The sequence below is a fragment of the Leucopleurus acutus genome (genome assembly GCF_964270905.1).
Source record: "Leucopleurus acutus genome assembly, chromosome: 1".
NCBI classification, from domain to species: domain Eukaryota; kingdom Metazoa; phylum Chordata; class Mammalia; order Artiodactyla; family Delphinidae; genus Leucopleurus; species Leucopleurus acutus.
Window position 1 is genome coordinate 143,240,553 of NC_139142.1, and position 19,645 is coordinate 143,260,197.

The 19,645-nt window shown below is 42.7% G+C and overlaps 1 protein-coding gene across 1 annotated transcript in view; it reads right to left on the reverse strand.

Annotated features, from left to right (window-relative positions):
- The window catches only part of PTPN9 (protein tyrosine phosphatase non-receptor type 9), an 80,012-nt gene extending 68,307 nt beyond the window's left edge, over window positions 1-11,705 (reverse strand). The window contains exon 1 of the mRNA XM_082855092.1: window positions 11,186-11,705. Within this exon, the coding sequence (XP_082711218.1) occupies window positions 11,186-11,248 (63 nt within the window). The 5' untranslated portion in view covers window positions 11,249-11,705. The remainder of the gene's footprint in view (window positions 1-11,185) is intronic.
- Window positions 11,706-19,645: the final 7,940 nt, after the last annotated feature.

The window sequence follows — 19,645 nt, forward strand, 5'->3', positions numbered from 1 at the left end:
TAGTGCTTAGCCACTATTATTATCATGAGTTTGACGTGGGCTTTTACAATTACTTGTAGCGCTGTAAGGACAGCATGACAACAATTAGAGGTTCTGACTAGTTTCCATGTTCAAATGGTCTTAGCAATTTCATTCAAAACACAAGTTTCTAGTTGTTTCTAATTTTCTGACAAAATCACCTCCAAAGCTAACATTTCCCTAGCTTGATATCAACTACGAAAGAAAATGATGCTTTGGGTGCTTAAAGGAAAAAGAAAAAAGATGGATGGTTTTCAATTTTTTAAAAATGTTTCTGTTAACTTAATTCCATAACAATGCTGAGTTTTTCCTATAAACAAAATGGTATACCAGCATTCAGTACGAGAAATGTCAGATGGTTTCTCTAAAACATTTAGAATCCTAATCTAAAAAGATTTATTTTTGAAAACAAAAGTATGATGGAAAATTCTGTATATTTTAATCTTACTAGCTATATCCCTGACCTAGCCAGAAATAGTGTTTTCTCTTCACTTCTGGAGTTTCCTGGGACAGAAGAGCTAAAGTCAATGAGACAAATGGCCATTCCCAAATAAATCTGTTTTCTTTTGCTCATGTTCATGTTCAAGGTTTCAGGTCTCTCTCTTAGTAACTCTTTTTCTTCCTTTACAAATCTAAGAAAGAGAAAATTTGTAAGTATAGAAAGTAAAAAGGAGAAAAAAATCCTTTTTTTGGAAAAATTTTCATCCTCAACTTTTACACTTGGCGAGAGTTAAGAAGGGAAATCTAGTAGTAGCTGAAGTACAGACAAAAACATGGGCAAACTGAAGGTGTCATGGACAAAACAATTTAAAGAGCTGTAGTCTAATCCTAATTACTGGTAGGCAAATATACCATATATACTTCCCCATTATGCTGATAATAATATCTGAAAGATTAAACTCTACCTATAGAAAACTAAAGACTGGTTTTATAAAGGCAAAGAGCAGATCTACAACATTCTGAGAGGTACAGCCAGAGACCTATATGAAACTTCAAGTTCACTGACCCCATTAAAGCATATAATTTTTCATAAATGTACAATAAGCAGCTAGGAACAATTTAGGCACATCTCTGTAGAGAAACTTGTGAATGGCTGAAACCAGGAACTTTTAACCCACAAACGCCAAGAAAGAGCCGTTTCTGGTGTATATGTATATAGGTGTGTCATACATAGAAACACGTGGTTAAGAGAGATGAAGTCTACTAGAGAGAGCACATTTAATCAGAAGAGTTTGAGTTCCAGTGTTGCCTCCTCGGTGGATTACTGAAAGCCTCTGAACATCATTCCTATGTCAGGAAGATAATCATCCTAAACAAAATAATACTTTATGGGTATGTGAGGAATAAATAATTTCAATGTATACAGTTGCACTCATTCTTCAGCAAACATATTTTGAACTCTCACAATGTACACTAAGGATGTATAAGATTGAGTCCCTGTCCTCACTGTAGATAAGAGGTTCTCCTCCTTGGTGGGTACCCCACAATTCAAGAACTGCCTACAGAGAACTGGAGGGCAATTCCTTAAGGACAGAGAGCCCTCAATCCATGCTGAACAAGAACCTAGCACACAGCAACAGACAATAAATGACTCCTGAATGAACAAATTGTATTTCTGTTTATGATCTGTTAAACCTTCCTCTTAGTAGACGTTAACATGAAAAGGAAGAGAGATTGATACAGAATAATCACCTCATTCACTGGAGGAACAGAGACACTTGGTAGCAACACAGAAATATTTGGAAGGGAAAACAAAAATTACAATTCCCATTATCATCATTCCATGGCAGGACTCAGTAGTGTTCTGCTTGTCATACAAAATCTCCCCATCTCTGAAAACCCCTGCAAAGGCTGTGGAACCGTCTCATTTTATCTTCTGTGATGGTTATGCTGCAAAATAATTATGTTTTAGACTGGAGTTTTTCAGTATGTGAAGTCAATTGCAGAAACCAGTATTTGGGGACACAGAATTTGAATAGTTAATGTGTGAAACAAAGACTTACCTTGAATTAAAAAGTAAGAATTTATAACTCTGTCCCTAAGAACTACAAAATTCTTCAGTTATAAACTAGGGTCTTTCAATCTTGGCACTATTGACATTTTGGGCCAGTTAACTTTTGGTTGTGGTAGGCTGTATGCCCACCATTATAAGATGTTTGGCAGCATTATTGGCCTCTACCCACTAGATCCCAGTAGCACCCCCCAACCGTGACAATCAAATGTATCTCTAGTCATTGACAAATGTTGGGTGGGGGTGTGTTTTAAAATCACCCTGGTTGAGAACCACTGAGATAAACAGTGGAACGAGAATTTTTTTCACAAAGGCTGTTCAAATAAGATATGGAAGAGGATATAAACTGTCACTCTTTTCACTCTAAATATGAGTCATTTTTAGATCATCAGATGACCATTTGAAGTTTTATCTGAAAAGAAAAGATGCTAATCAGTGCACCTAAAGAAGAAATCTATAACCTAGAAGAATAAATAAACAAATGAACCAATGGATAGTTCACTAAGCGTTAACAGCATAAAATGAGCACAGATAGGGACTTCCCTGATGGCCCAGGGGTTAAGAATTCGCCTGGACCCAAAGAGGACCCAACACAGCCAAAAATAAATAAACAAAATAAATTAAAAACAAACAAACAAAAAAATGAGCACAGGTAGCCTCACTACCACCTTCTAGATACAGTATTTGTTCATGGCAACTGTCAGAAGTCTTAGACTACCTAGAAATCTTCTATTTCACTGCTACAAAGTAGGATTCTTAATTTTTCCTCCTATTCTTATCTGAAAAAAATTGTCTCCTGTAGCATAGAGGTCAAGAATACTATTATCGCAGATATCTACTGAGCATTTTGTAACCATAAGAGATTTTACTTAAATTCAGCAGGTCTCCTAAAAGCACCTTAAGGAAAGAACACAAAACAGACTCAAAAATATTAATTAAAATGCCTGGAGCCACAAAGCAAGCGGGGGGGGGGGGGGGGGGGGGGGGGGGGGGGGGGATTCCTGAAATTTACCTAAGACTTATTGCCATCATCTCCCCAAAGGCCCAGATTTCACTTGTAAATAGCTCTGTTTAGAAAAGGGCCAGATTTGCATTAATCTTAAATACTGTGATCTCACCAGTTTATAATATATAATTATATATAAGTATAATACTAAACCTGTATAGAGCATGCAGCACTTTCCACAAAAAGTTATTCGTTTTAATTATAAAAGAAACATATGGTCATTGTAGAGAATATAAAAAACCTATTTTAAAAAAGACTGATTTTAATAATGATGTCTATTGTGTAATAATGAGGTATAGAAAAACAAATGCAAAGGTAAAGATTAGCCAGTTGTTCAAGCAATGAAAAAGTAATTAATGGATTAATGTCCCCAAACACTTCAGTACTAAAGTCATGGATGGCTCTTTAGAATCTACCCATCAATTCTGAGAATAAATTCTGGTTTCATAATAATTCTATTAGGCTAGTCAGATCTGTGCCACCCATGCTGGATAAAAAGACAAGAAGTGTGCATGTGTGTTTTGAATGGATTTGGTATTCCAGAGGAAACCAGTACATATAACAGAAACTGTCTTTCCCAGAGAAAAAATGGAATACTTCCCTCAGAAGCAGAAATTAAAGAAAAAGTCACCTCTAATCTACCGTTTTGGTTTCATCATTTTATAGTCTGGACCTAAGAGATAACCAATCCTTAATAAACAAACAACTCTTCCCATGCGCTCTGAAGCTTCCCAGCCTCCCACTCCCAGCCCGCATCCCCAGGCCATCTCATTTAGGTTCTAATGAGCCTTTTCAAAATCATATATGAAAGGGCTCATTCCAGTAAGTACAGGTCCTTCAGCACTAAACAGTGCAGGCTAAACTACCTGTTCTAGGAATATCTGGCCCTACTCCAGAGGAAGAGGAATAGAAAACAGTGATTAGGGGACTTCCCTGGTGGCGCAGTGGTTAAGAATCTACCTGACAATGCAGGGGACTTGGATTCTATCCCTGGTCTGGGAAGATCCCACGTGCTGTGGAGCAACTAGGCCTGTTCACCACAACTACTGAGCCTGGGCTCCAGAGCCCGCAAGCTACAACTACTGAGCCCGCCTGCTGCAACTACTGAAGCCCGCGTGCCTAGAGCCCGTGCTCTTCAACAAGAGAAGCCACCACAATGAGAAGCCCACACACTGCAACGAAGAGTAGCCCCTGCTCGCTGCAACTAGAGAAAGCCCACGCACAGCAATAAAGACCCGACGCAGCAAAAAATAAACTAAAAAAAATTTTTTTTAAATTTCATTTAAAAAAAAACAACAGTGACTATTCCAGTGTCCAGAAAGGCCAACCAAGGATCTCTTATGTGGAGGCATAGGGTGGGGTGGTGGGGGAAGATAGTGATTGACTTGAAAAAAGAAAGTACCCCTAATTGTCTGAGACATCAAAGCAGAATGATAAAACTGGTGAGAAATGCCTGAAATTTCACTGAACTTCCAAGTATCTGAACAAATAACCAGAGTTAGGGGTTATGACATCTAATCTTGACACTGCAGTGGACCAGCCATTCTACTATAAAATGGGTCTTAATATGTAGAAATCAAAGTTGGAGTATTCCCACATTAGTATGTCTTTTCCAACACAAAAAAGGTATACAAGTCATAAAATGAGACTCAGATGTACTGATCTACAATGAGTTTTAACTTTTACCTCTGTAAAACAGTTCAGCTCCTTTTTAGAGTGTCTGTCTTACTTTTCAATTCATTAGTAAGTATTAGAGGTCAGGTTCCTTGGAGAAAACCTCCAGGTCTCTTTAACATTCAAACCTAAAGCCCAAGACCCTTGATACGCTCAGAAGTTTTAAGAGAATAAAATTCTCACATCCAAATGAGATTTCACCTAATTGCTAATTACAATATCTTTAGTTACTGGCAATAATGAAAAGAATGAGTCTTCTTCATCTATCCCTCCTCTCCTTCCCCTCTGTGGAAGGCCTCAACATTATGAATCATTTGGTCTTTGACGTATGGTTACTTCCACGGGGACAGATGACATTTAGCACAGGACATGTGAGGCTGTGGGAAAAGGGAAGTTCTTGGCCACAAGAACCAGGACAAAACCCCTGCCCTTGGGAAAAATTCCAAAAATCTCTGAAATCCACTGCAAGGCAGTTAAATTTTTAAATTTAGAAAATCCCGTTATAAGAATACAAACCACAGCACAGAATTAAAATAGGTTTTTGAAAACTATACTATGAAGTTGCAAGATGATTATTTTCTGGCATTCATAAAAATCCATGCTAAGCGATGGTCCCCAGCATGAATATTTTCCCCTCTTGGGATTGGTTTAAGCTAACTTGGCTCTAAAATCTTTCACTATTCAAAGACGGAGAATATCATGATAATGGCTAACTTAACTGAGTGCTTACTATGTAATACATTACTATCTATGTGCACTAGCTTATTAATCTTTACAACAATGCTATAAGCTCTACACAACATGAACTCTAAAATAAAAATTTTCTTTGGAGACTTTGAAAATCAATACTAGTAGATTATTTGTTGCAACAACTTTTAAAAACTCATGAATTATTTTTAATGTGATAGAAATACTATGTAAGATATTAAAACCATCTAAAATGAAGATATGAATAAAAGCATAACTACTTTAGAAAACTACTCTACTATTCTGTCCTATCGGTCATTACTGGGAAATCCATGAAAACCCAAAAGACCCTAAAAGGCTATAATTCCTTGGATATTCCATCAAATAGCTTTATAATCCGCGCTAAAAGTCTTTCTGTTATGGTTTATTGCAAAGAGGGTGTTCTCCTCACAACTTACCCCAAATAGACGTAACCGAAGGTGCCCCACTTTCTGTAGGTTACATGGACATAGAACAGTTGAATAAGACACCCTTAACTATCCCTGGTGGTCAAGTTAATTATAATTTAGTAAATTTGATAAAATTACCAACTTCAGGTCAAGTTACAAATGTGAGTGTATGCTTTGGAAAAATAAAATTAAGACAATAACATAATAAGAATGAAGATTAGTACTGAAATGTAGAAATTACCCTTCACACTGGCAAATTTACAATTTTGCCAACCTATTAAGAAAGGCTTTTATATTTACACATAAAAATATCAAAAAAAGAATGTATTCCTGACACAAAAACACCTTGGTTTTTACAGTTTGGAGAAATAATATTCTTCATATTTGGCTCTAAGAATAGTTCTCTCTCTTATACAAAAGAAAAAGGACACATTTTAAAAAATAAATTTTTATTGTGACCATACCTCAAAACAGAGTTGCCAACTCTATCTTAAGGAAAAAATTTTTTCCAAGAGTAATTTCCATCATAATTTCTTGCACAGGGCTTCCCTGGTGGCGCAGTGGTTAAGAATCCGCCTGCCAGTGCAGGGGACACGGGTTTGAGCCCTGGTCTGGGAAGATCCCACATGCCGCGGAGCAACTAAGCCCGTGCACCACAACTACTGAGCCTGCGCTCTAGAGCCCGTGCTCCGCAACAAGAGAAGCCACCTCAGTGAGAAGCCCGCGTACCGCAACGAAGAGTTCTTCCCACTCGCCGCAACTAGAGAAAGCCCGTGCAGCAACGAAAACCAACGCAGCCAAAAATAAATAAATAAATAAAGCAAATGCAAAAAATATATTAAAATAATAATAATAAAATAATTTCTTGCACAGGCTGTACAATATGTTTCTGCTAGCAATAAACAGGTCTGAGTAAAGGTTTTCCAAATTTTTTCCTGTCTGCATTTTTTAAATTATATTTTAAGAAGCATCATCAGGGCTTCCCTGGTTGCGCAGTGGTTAAGAATCTGCCTGCCAATGCAAGGGATACAGGTTCGAGCCCAGGTCTGGGAAGATCCCACATGCCGCGGAGCAACTAAGCGCATGCGCCACAACTACTGAGCCTGCGCTCCAGAGCCCATGCTCGGCAACGAGAGAAGCCACTGAAATGAGAAACCCGCACACTGCAACGAAGAGTAGCCCCTGCTCGCCGCACCTAGAGAAACCTGCACACAGCAATGAAGACCCAACACAGCCATAAATAAATAATTTATTTTTTAAAAAAGCATCTTCAAAACCAAACACACATATCAATACCAAACCCCACAAAATTAGCTAACATACACCCATGTAGGCATCTTATTAAACTGGTTAATTGCTTCATGAGATGTAAGGTAGTTAGTGTAATAGAGGGAACATTTGCAGTGGAGGCAGAATAACCTAGAGCTGGGTGGAAATCTTGGCTCCATCACTTGCTAGCTATGTGAACTTGGGCAATTTCCTCCTCTCAGTCTGAGTTTCCTCGTTTGCAAAATGAGATAATTATTCCAATCTTATGAGGATTAGCTGTATGTGAAATGCCCAGCACAGAGCCTGACTCAAAGCAGGAGCACAGGAAACAATTACTATTATTACTCTGTTGTTATTCATGTAAACTTGTTAAAGGCAAAGCATACATTTTTCTTGTAACTCAACTGTAGGCTTTATAATATTGAGAACTGAAAACATAAAGGCAAGAAACATCGTAAGTTACAAAGGACTTGGTATAATATCAGTTCAGCACATGCCTAGATAGGAAATGAAACTATGAAGTAATAATGATGACCTTCAAAACATATATAAAAATAAGGAACATCTTTATTTTTTTAATTAATTATTTTATTTATTTATTTTTGGCTGCATTGGGTCTTCATTGCTGCGTGCAGACTTTCTCTAGTTGCGGCGCGTGGGGGCTAGTCTTTGTTGCGGTGCGCGGGCTTCTCACTGCAGTGGCTTCTCTTGTTGTGGAGCACAGGCTCTAGGCGCGCGGGCTTCAGTAGTTGTAGCACACAGGCTCATGGGCTCTAGAATGCAGACTCAGTAGTCGTGGTACATGGGCTTAGTTGCTCCGCGGCATGTGGGATCTTCCCGGACCAGGGCTCAAACCCGTGTCCCCTGCATTGGAAGGCGGATTCTTAACCACTGCACCACCAGGGAAGCCCCCGTCCTTATTTGTATAAGCCACTCTGAAAGGAGACGACGTTGTCTATGTACAAATCACATAGAGAACTACTTTTCATCCCACAAGTACTTCCTGAACGTCCATTGAGTGCAAGTCATTATGACTGGCAATGTGTGTATGATGGTGAGCAAATGCAGACACAGTTCCAAGCCTCACGGAGCTTCCAGTCATACAATCATACAAATAGTGTAAACTTGTGATAAGTGATATAAAGGACGGTACATGGTACTCTGAGAGCCAGCAGCAGATCTAACCTAATTGGGGAGATCAAGGAACACCTTCCCGAGGAAGTGAAAGCTGGGAGCTGAAGGATGAAGAGGGAGTTAACAGTGGAGGGTATTTCCAGAGAGAGGAAAGCAACTTGTGCAAAGACCCTGTAACAGAAGGAAACAGGCAAGAATGCAGGACCAAAGGGCCAGTGTGCCTGGAGCAAAGATGAAGTGTGAGAATTAGCTAGGGATCTAAACCGCACAAGGGCTGAGGCATTGTAGACCATATTCAAGAGCTGTAACAATCATTCAAGAGCTGTCAATCCCAAGAGTGATGAAAAGCCACTGAGGGTTTTATGAATGCTTATTTTGGTGGCAGGTAGGCCAAAGGGAAGATGCAATCAGATTTGCAGTTTGCCTTTGGTTTCTCGAATAAGAGCTAAGGAATGCAGATGGATCAAGTAGGAAACAAAAATTCTGTCAGGATATGACAGTGCTTGGACTAGGATGATGATAATGGTGGTGGTGGTGGAAGAAGTCAAAGAGTTCAGGAGATATTCAGGAAAACCTGATGATGTATATAATACACAGGGGCTGAGGGAGAACAAAGTATCCAAGAAAACTTTTGGGTTTATGATTTGCATGACTGTACAGAAAGAGGTTACCATTTGAGAGGGATCTGCTCCAGAAACATCTTTAAAGCAGTTTACACAGCGCACAAAGGGTCTGAAACTGTGTTATCCAGTTTGATCCCCTACTTTACCCATGAAATAGGATTCCAAAAGATTTTTTTCTATTTCCAAAAATCAAACTGACTCTCAAATGTACAAGATTTTTCCAACACTGAAGATATTTCAAAGATTCTGCCATAAGCTTTGAAATCAACTCCAAATGAGTTCTAAAACTGGTTTGAACAATGAGGCAGCATTATGGAATGAATATGTCATTTCCCATGACAACTACTTTGATAAGACTAACATGCATTTGTTGCTGTTTAATTTAGATATTTTAAAGAAATCTTAACAGTTAAGAGTACTATCAAAAAACAAAAAGAGTACTCTCATGTGATATTAAACTAAAATATGAAATTTTATCTGGCATTACCACAATTGGAATTATGCTTTTATGTTTGTGTTTCAACATTTTGAAGTGCCTGTAGAAACCTTGGTATTTTGTAGGAAAACATATGGTTAAAAAAAACCCACATAACTTCTTGATCGTAATATATATATATTTTACTATTTCCATCCAGTCCTTGTTAATTCTCATCACATTCATTCGATGTAAAAGATTTTTACTAAACACAGTTGTATATATGCATACACACATACATATACAGAGTAAAGCTAATACTTTATCAATACTATGAATACTTTAATATTTACTTTTCTCAGTTTTAATTTTTTAGTTCACACTCACATGGCATTTTCATAGTGGAATACTGATTCCCTCAAGTCTTAGAAACATAAAAACTTCAAATCTGACTAGCCCTAGAAAAAGAAGTGAAAGAGTTTTGCCCCTTTAAAATCAACCGAACACCATCACACCTTAGTGCTGAAGTACTGATAGTATTTCCCTAATTTTGGCAAGGTGGGTTCCTTGGCCACCTGCTTGCACTAGGCCCTGACTAGCATTTTATTAACATTAATTTCAGTTACCAGGATATTACTACTGCTTATACAGAGCAGCAGATTTTTTTTTCCCCATGCTGATTTTATCTCTAGGCGTCAAAAGAAAAGACTGGTCTGAAGCCAAATATGAAAAATGTCATCTCCACAAACAAGGAGAAAAGTCAAGGGTTTTTTAAAAATCAGGTCTTAAGCCCATTAACCAATATTAGTTTGTAAAACCAGACTGTCTCCACACTAGAGACTGTACTACCAAATGTGGTCCTTTGGGAGCAAGGGCTGGCAAGCTTGAAATGGGTTACCAGCATAGTGCACCTTTCTCTTATTTTAGGGGTTTTTTGTTTGTTTGTTTTGTTTTTAAACAAATCAGACAATGGCTATATTTATTTGAGCATGGGTGTGGGCAGTGCCAAGGAAGAGACAGCGAAAAGACTTTAGGGTTCCAATCTCAGCTAACAAGACTTTCCTACCATCCTCAGGAGTGGTCCATGTCTCCCCAACAGGAATGTGGGCGAGGGAAAGTTATAAAGGCCCTGAGCTCTTCCCTTACCCAAGCCCCCCAAATGACATGACAAACCACTTCCTTCTGGGAACTGAAAGTCTTAAGCTTTAAGGGACAATGGAGCTCAATGCAGGCTTCAGAAAGATGGAGACAGTGAGATGAGATGAGGGGAGGGAAGTGGGGGTGAGGGGATGCGCCCAGCGGCAGAGAGCTAAAGAGGGCGGTCAAGGCTAGGGACTTCGGGAGCCTGAGAAGGCCTGGATCTTCCAGAATCTGTCCAAGTAGGCCACAGCCCTCTAAGAAGCCCGAGGGGCTCGTGTGAAAATCTAGGGCATCTATGGACCCAGTGCCTATCACTGTCCTGGGGAGGGGAGACAGTCCCCGCAGGAATCCGGCCCCCAAAGTGGGGCTTTTCCTACCCTTAAAAAACCACAAACCCTCACGGAATGAAGCAAAACGCGTACAGGGATGGCAGGGCCGGAGGCAAAGTAGGTGTTCTGCAAACGTCGGGGGCGGGGAGATGTTGGCAGAGGTAAAGGGAGGCCCCCAATTCGAGAAACTTTAATCATCACCGGAATAGGGGAGGGGGCAATATGCGACCGGTAAGCAGCAGACAGAAGAGGCCGGGAGCGAGAGCAGCGACCAGCAGCGCCCCCCGGCTTCGGGGGATGACGGCCTGGGGCGCGGCCGCCGGGGCCGGGGGCTTGGAGGCCACCGCGGACCCCCGGCCGCGAAGAGCACAGCCGGGCTAGGCCTGAGGTGTCCGGACACACCCACCGCCGCGGCCGCAGCCCCGCTTACCTGCTCCTCCTCCGGGGTCAGCTCCGGCGCCATGTCGGGCTGGGGCGCGGTCGTGGGCTCCATCCCACCACCGCCGTCGCCGCCGCCACTCCCGCCGGCGAACAGAAGTCGCCCGGGAGCGCGGGGAGCCCGGTGCGGTGGGCCTCCGCTTCCGCGTGCCCGCGCCTCAGCAGCCCGGGGCCGGCTCGCGCATAGCTAGGCCGGCGGGGCCCGGCGCCCGCAGCGGCCGCAAACGCCGCTTCTGTTTCCTTAAGAAAAAGCTCTCAGAACTGTCGCTCTCTTCTGGGCGGAAATCCTTTTTTATTTTCTTCGTTCCGTTCCTCACACTCCCCCACCTCTCCCGGAAAAAAAAAAAAAAATAGTGCAGGCGAGGAGCTAATCGGGATTAAAAAAAGGAAACGTGAAATCGAGAACTTTCTAAGCCCAGAACGAAGGGCCGCGGAGGAAATTTTCGGAAGGCCCCCGGCCTCCTCGGCGTCCAGCTTCCTCGGCGGCACTCCGGCTCCTGCAGGAGTCCTCGGGGATGCGGGGCCCTGCGACCTGCGCTGCAGCCTCTCAGCCCCGTTCCTCAAAAGCCGCGGTGACGGGGGGGAGGGAGGGAGCGAGGGAAACGCGCCCCCCTCCCGGCTCAAGGCCAGTGCTGCGGCCGCACTGCGGCCGCCCGAGCCCCCCGCGGCTCCATTGAGAAACTGAGCGTCTCATTCACAGACAGGCGACGAAAAGGGCCCGGCAGAGCTCGGACGCAGCCCGGGAGGGGGAGACAGAGAGGAGCCCGGGGGCGGGGGCAGCGGAGCTAGAGGAGGGGGACGCCAAGAGGAGGGGGCGGGGGAGGCCGGCGGGGGGAGGGGAGACCCAGAGGAACCAGGGCGGGGGAGGGGCTTCGGCGACTGGAGGAGCGTGGAGCGAAAAAAAGGAAGAGTTTCAAGAGGTTAAGCTCCGTGGAGGAGGGAAAAATGCATATGTTTGAAAACTAGCTGCCCACGGACACCTGGCCTGGGGTTACTTGCTACTACCACTTACTTGTGAGGAACCCGCAATCCTCATCTATTCCCACGTCACTTCCTGACTGAAAGACCCTGAAAAGGTTGCTTACTAAGTCCAGGATGCGCAGGTGGAAGGAGCAGACCCTGGCCCGCGGTATCCTGTAATCCATCACCTATGGCTAATTTTAGTCTCTCAGAAAAACAGCATCAGATTTCGAACCTCTTTCAGGAATCATGCAGCATTTGCAAGCCTTTGATTTTCACTAAGGCGAGCGCGGCAAAGAGCTTGGGGGTCTTACGGGAGTCAGTTTGGGAGTAGAGGGGGCACTGGGAAGGCAGGGCTGGGTCTGGCATGTTTTTGCATCATTCCAGACCAAAAATAAATACTCTAAAAGAGACCCAGCTAACAAGTGAGTGCCACAACTACTGCCAAAGGCTGAAACCTGGAGAGCGCACAGAGCTAGGCCCACAGGAGAGGTCTTCAGACAACTGAGGAAGATGTCCTGAGTTCTGATGCTCCTTCTAGGACTTTAAAAGCAACCTCTGACCTCACCTCATTTCTGCACCATTGCAATAGAAACTTCAGGCTGCACTTGGTTAGAGAAGAAACCCCTGGTGGTTGGTACTGTTTCTGTCTCAGGTGGGTTACTTTATCCTTTGCACCAATAAGGCTGACTCTAGGTTGAGTTCATTACCCCATACAGGAGTTACAGTTTCAGTATTGTAACCAGATGCTCCTCTGGAAGACTATTTAGCAAGTATGTTTATATGCCAGGCACTGGGGTCTGCACTAAGTTTACAACAATGAACAAGACAGTGGTCTCTTCCACATGTAAGGAATGGAATGATCCCTGAGCTATGTTATTAAGGGAAAAAAAGCAAGACCCAAATAGTGTGTATAATATGCTGTCATTTGTATAAAGAAAAAAATGTGTATTTGTAAATTTATTTATACATAGAAAAGCTTTGAGAGGATACACAAGAAAGATAGCAGTGGCTGTCTCCCAGGAGGGGAACTGAGATTCTAAGGAACAGAAGGGAAGAGGGAGACTTTTCCCTATATGGTCAATTATACATTTTAAGGGTTTTTTGTGTGTTTATTTATTTTTGGCTGCGTTGGGTCTTCATTGCTGTGCGTGGGCGTTCTCTAGTTGCGGCGAGCAGGGGCTACTCTTAATTGCGGTGCGCGGGCTTCTCATTGCGGTGGCCTCTCTTGTTGTGGAGCATGGGCTCTAGGCGTGGGGGCTTCAGTAGTTGTGGCGTGTGGGCTTAGCAGTTGTGGCTTGCGGGCGCTAGAGCATAGGCTCATTAGTTGTGGCACATGGGCTTAGTTGCTCCGGAGCATGTGGGACCTTCCTGGACCAGGGATCGAACCTGTGTCCCCTGCATTGGCAGGGGGATTCTTAACCACTGCACCACCAGGAAAGTCCCTTTAAGGTTTTTTTAAAGCTTTTTATTGACATTGTCAACTACAAATTGGCATTTTCCATTGGCACTTGCCATCTACCTCTACAAGGATTAAATCATGTGCTGCTGCAGCTGCTGACTTTCAACACCCCTTGAAAGGAGTTCAGGTGGAGAGCAGACATGAGGCACTCTGTGCTCTGGGAAAAACTGGCAGAACAGGTCTTCAGATAGTTAGATATTTTCAAGAGCCAATTTTATGAGCCCAATTCTTGTATCTCCTCATATCTAGAAAAGCACTAAAATCCTTCGTGGTGACGTCTGCTCCTCGTGACTAGCAGTAACCTGTACGAGACTAGCAGAAATCTTCTGTAAAAAATATGTGCTTAATTGCATGTACTCCCCCTTCACCAAAATCACATATATACTGACCTTCCCCCCTGCCTCTTTGAAGCAGTTTCTCAGAGCTATCTGAAATGCTGTCTCCCCAGCTGTGGTCCTCATTTTGCCCCAAATAAAACTTAACTTGCAACTCTCACGTTGTGAATTTTTTTAAAGTCAACAACATATAATATACATACAGAAAGATGAAAATATGTGTACAGCATGGTGAATTTCATAAACTAAACACACCCACGTAACCAGCACACAGATCAAGAAATTCCCAACTTTCCAAAGCCCTCCTTATGTCCCCTCCCAGTCATTACTCGAGTTACCACTATCTTGGCTTCTAACAACATTGTGTGTATGTATGTTTAAATTTTGCACGTGGATGTATAAACTTTTCCAAAAATTTTTTAAATAGTAACAAATCTAGTTTTTCTCCCTAAGCAGGCAAATGGCTCTAGGACTAAGCTAGAGTAAGAAATTGCAGAACCTGAGTAGTACAAACCACTGAGTGGACACAGAAGAGGATGGAGTCTCTCAACCCACTATTTACATTTTTACATTTGTTTTGCCCAGTGATCCTCAGGACGCCAGTGGTTGGTGTCGCACAGCTAATTAATTAGTATTGAACTAGAACTTGAATCCAAGCATTCTGACTCCTTGTGCAGGTATGGGGTGAGGAAAATTTTAAAAGAGAGAAGTTTAACAGAATGAGCTAGGAGAGAGAACTCAGCGGAGTTTTCAGAGGCACAGCTGTGTGTGTGGGCGTGTGGGTGTGTAAGGGAACAGTTTTCTGGAACTGTTGCCTATCACAGTCCAAACAGGACAATGTTTGGAAGTTTTTGAGCAGAGGCGTGGGGAACAAAACCAAGTGCAAGGCGGCTGGCTGGATTTGCTCTGAGTGGCAAAACTTAGGAGAATCAGAATACAAAGTCTTGCCTTTAACTGCAGGCTTGAACTAACAAAATCAAGAATGATACTGTCATCCTGCTCAATCAGATCTTAGAGACTGTAAAACAATTTGTAATACAAAAGATTGGAAACAATATAATGGCCCATCAATAAGAAACTCAGTAAATAAATCATGGTACACACATACACTGAACTAATAAGTTCCACTCATTGTATCCTTACCAGGTGCCAGCCACTGTTCTAAATGAGTTTCATTCATCTAATCTCTCCATCACAGTATGAGATAGCTGAAGTTTTGATCTTCAAAATATATATATAAGGTAGATCCATATGTGTTGACATAGCCCTGGACTTTTGAATGCTTGGCTGCAGGACCTCAGAAGGAAGGCTAGGGTAGGGTTGGGGGAGTATAGGTGACAGACAATCACATTTTTATTAAATTAACATGAACTGAAATCTGAAAATGGAAAATAAATTACAAAGAGGGACCCTTTGGGGGAGGGGTGTTATGGGTTGAACTTTTGTTTTTTGCTTTTAAAGCATAGGTTTCAGGTCTCTGTCTAGAAAGCTTATCCTCCCCTTCCTCCCACCTCCTTCACCAGACAAATCTGACTCATCCTTAAGGTCTCAGCTCAAAAGTCACTTCCTCAGCAAGATCTTCCTTGACTACTCCCTGAACTGCTCCTTGTTACTCTCTCTCCTAGCACCATCTTGTTTTTTTTAAAAGAGAGTTGATCACAATTTGTAATTGTGTACGTGTTTCCATGTCATTGGCCTAGAGTCTGCCTGCTTAGCCAGGAAGGCGGGAACCACATCTGTAGGCCCCTGTACCCTCAGTGCCTAGAGCCTAGAATCTAGTACACAGATTCTTCATAAATATGTATTGAATGACTGAATCAAGAAGATAACCAGACTTTCCTGGCGGCACAGAGGTTAAGAATCCGCCTGCCAATGCAGGGGACACGGGTTCAAGCCCTGCTCCAGGTAGATCCCACATGCCACGGAGCAACGAAGCCTGCATGCCACAACTACTGAAGCGTGTGCTCTAGAGTCCGCACTCCGCAACAAGAGAAGCCACCGCAATGAGAAGCCGGCATACTGCAACTAAGAGTAGCCCCTGCTCGCTGCAACTAGAGAAAGCCCACGGGCAGCAACGAAGACTCAACACAGCCAAAAATAAAATAAATTAATTAAAAAAAATTCTCTTAAAAAAAAAAAGACAACCACCTTGGGACTTCCCTGGTGGTCCAGTGGTTAAGACTCCACACTCCCAATGCAGGGGGCCTGGGTTTCATCCCCAACCCGGTGCAGCCAAATAAATAAATAAATATTACAAAAAAAAAAAAGACAGCCACCTTAACTCTGAGACCTCTGTCTTACCATTGTCGTATGCCTTTTTTTTTTTCTTTTTGGCTGCATTGGGTCTTCGTTCCTGGGTGCGGGCTTTCTCTAGTTGCAGCAAGCGGGCGCTACTCTTCATTGAGGTGCGAGGGCTTCTCTTGTTTCTCTTGGTTTCTCTTGTTGCAGAGCACGGGCTCTAGGTGCGTGGGCTTCAGTAGTTGTGGCTCGTGGGCTCTAGAGCGCAGGCTCAGTAGTTGTGGCACACAGGCTTGGTTGCTCTGGGGCATGTGGGATCTTCCTGGACCAGGGATCAAACCCATTTCCCCTATATTGGCAGGCAGATTCTCAACAATTGCGCTACCAGGGAAGTCCCTCTCCTGCCTTTTTTCATATTTGTTTGGATCTAGGAATAGAGATACTTCCAAAGCTGTGATTAGAATTTTGTAACCTTTCCCCCAAAACACCTTTACTTCTGAAATCTAAAGCTTCTCTCAGAAATTGCTCCAAAATACCTACTGCCTATGAAAGAGACATGTCTAAAAGACAGATACAGAATAAGTAAGGTCAAAGTACTAACCGATGTCTAGGGTGAAAATTTTTTCTTGTTTACTCATAGGCCAAAGCTATAATCACTAGGATGGCTGAAGTAAGCTATGTAAGGAAGGTGAAAAATCTTGTCCCTTGTAGATAACATTTCCCCCATTACCCAATACTTTAGGGCCTGGTATTTACCTACTGCTATTCTCTGCTTTTTCTGTTCTTTTCTTTTTCTCTAAACTAAAATATGATCTGGCTTCTTCCTCACACAAACAATTTTCTCATCTGACACCCCTATTTACTACTCCCAGATCACAGGTTAATCAGTCACTATTCTTGATACCTGTTGTTACTTCATTACTTGATACCTGTTGTCTAGAGTTTACCTAACACTCTGAATTGTAATTATTTGCTTGTTTGTCTGTCTTTCCCACTAGACCATGAGTTCCTTGAGGGCAGAGGCCATGTCTTATTCATCGCCCTCTCTTCAGAACCTAGCATAATATATAGTTCAGAATAGCTGGTGCTCAATCAATGTTTGCTGAAAGAATGCACCCATCCTTTTCCAGCAAACAAGGTACAATTCTTGCCAAAGAGTACCAAACAGGTTTGGTTACCTTGGGTACTTAATTGCTCACGGGGAAAACATTCAATACAGGAGAGAGGTACCAACTGAGTTACTTTACTCTCACTCTCTTTGACTTACCTGTGTTGATGGGGAGGCCAGAGCAGAATGGATAAATTAAGTCCACAGATTAATCTGGTCCTTCTTTGATGTAAAGATTGGGTATAATAACAGAATCCTAACATAACATGGGACTCAAAAATCAGCTTATTTTACCAAAGCAACCAGTCATACTCTGGCTAAAACCTCAAGGCTTTTTGTCAACTTTTCCTGCCCTACATATCTGAAGGCATAAAACAAAAGACCGCATTTGCTTAAAAAATACATATTATGGGTTTTTTACTCATTTCTTTATTAGAAAGGAAGTCTATAGCTAGGAAGATCATTTCTTTCCCTCTTCCAATGTACGTAGTGAGAAGGTTTTTGGCTATCCTTTTAATCACATTCACAGAATTAAATATAGTTCTTTTTCTTAGAAGTCTGAAACGTATCCAAACAACTTTTAGCAGCCTGCCACACACCTCCACTCAGTCTTCTCTCCAGGGTCACTAACCTGGGCAGCAGAGAGTGGAGGGGCTTCCCTCCAGACTGCATTCTCATTCCAGTTCATCATTTCATTCACTCAGCAAACATATATTGGTACAACAAGTAGCAGGCATGATGCCAGGCACCAGCGACCTAAAGATAAATAAGACAAGGTCCCTGACCTCAAAGTGCTTACAATCTAATAGAGGAAGTGTGAAATAAAGAATTTAACCTTGGGGCTTCCCTGGTGGCGCAGTGGTTGAGAGTCCGCCTACCGATGCAGGGGACGCGGGTTCGTGCCCCGGTCCAGGAAGATCCCACATGCAGTGGAGCGGCTGGGCCCGTGAGCCATGGCCGCTGAGCATGCGCATCCGGAGCCTGTGCTCCGCAACGGAAGAGGCCACAACAGTGAGAGGCCTAGGTACTGCAAAAAAAAAAAAAAAAAAAAAAAAGAATTTAATCTTGCCCAAAGAGAGGCTGACCTTTGCCCTTTGTTCCTGGTAAGGAACCTCTAAGCCCTTGGAATGTCCTGCCTAATAAAGGTGTCTTTGTTTGCATGGGGGTCTTTTGCCACACTAGATAATCCAGTAATGTGACTAGGAGGGAGGGGGACTTTGGACCACATGTTATCAGCTAGACCCCAGGAAGGGCTGGAGATTGAGGTTGGCCAACCAGGTCTGTGTGACCAAGTCCAATAAAAAACTTTGGACACCAAGGCTCAGGTGAGATTTTCTGGTTGACAATACTCCATGAGTTTTGTCACACAGTTAGTAGGAAGTTTAAAGCTGTCCATGACTCCACTGGGAGAAGACAACTGGAAGATCCATGTTTGAAACTTTCCTGGACTCTGCTCCATGCATTTCTTCCCTTGGCTGACTGAAATCTGTTTCATTTCACTGTGATAAACTGTAACTGTGATAAAACAGTTTTCAGTGAATGTGTGAGTCCTTCTGGTGAATTATCAAACCAAAGAGCAGTCTTGGGGACTCTCTGTAACTTTGGGAAAGAGATGTGTAGTGGGATGGGGAGGGCACAAAGATGAGAACGGCCAATTCTACCTGCAGAGGTAAAGTTTCAAACAGGTATCTGTTTATTCAACAGATGAGTAGGTATATTCACCAGGTGGATAAAATCAGAGTGAGAAGGGATGGTTTTGGGGGGAAAAAATATGAAACACGTGTGTTTGTACTGCGAACTATAAAGCAGCATCACTAGAAAGGAGGCAGAAAAGGAAGCAAGGTATTTTATGAGACTAGACGGATACACTAAGGCCAGGTCATGAAGAAACTTGCATAGCAGGCCAAGAAGCTTCACATGTGCCCTGTAGGCGAAGGGAAGTCCTTGAAGTAACATGATCAGATGTGCATTTTTAGAAAGGATCACTCTGCCAGTTGTGACAGGGATGGATTGGAGCTGTTGGGGGGGGGGGGGAAGACTAGTGGCAGGGAAACTGGTGGCAGAGTAAGAGCCTCTGGCAGTGCTGCAGAAAAGAAATGATGAAGACTTGAATTAAGGCCTAACTACTTACCAGTCAGTCTCCCAGTCACTTCAAACTCAGCATGTCCCAAACTGAACTCATTATCTTTCCCCCCAGTCCCCCTCAATTATGTTCTTCCTGGGATTCTTGTCCTTGTTAATAGCATTTAGTCACCCAAGTTAGGAACCTAGGAATCATTCTGATGATTCCTGTCCATTTCTTACCTTTCACAGCTAGTGAGTCACCATGTCCTTAGGTCCCACCTCTTT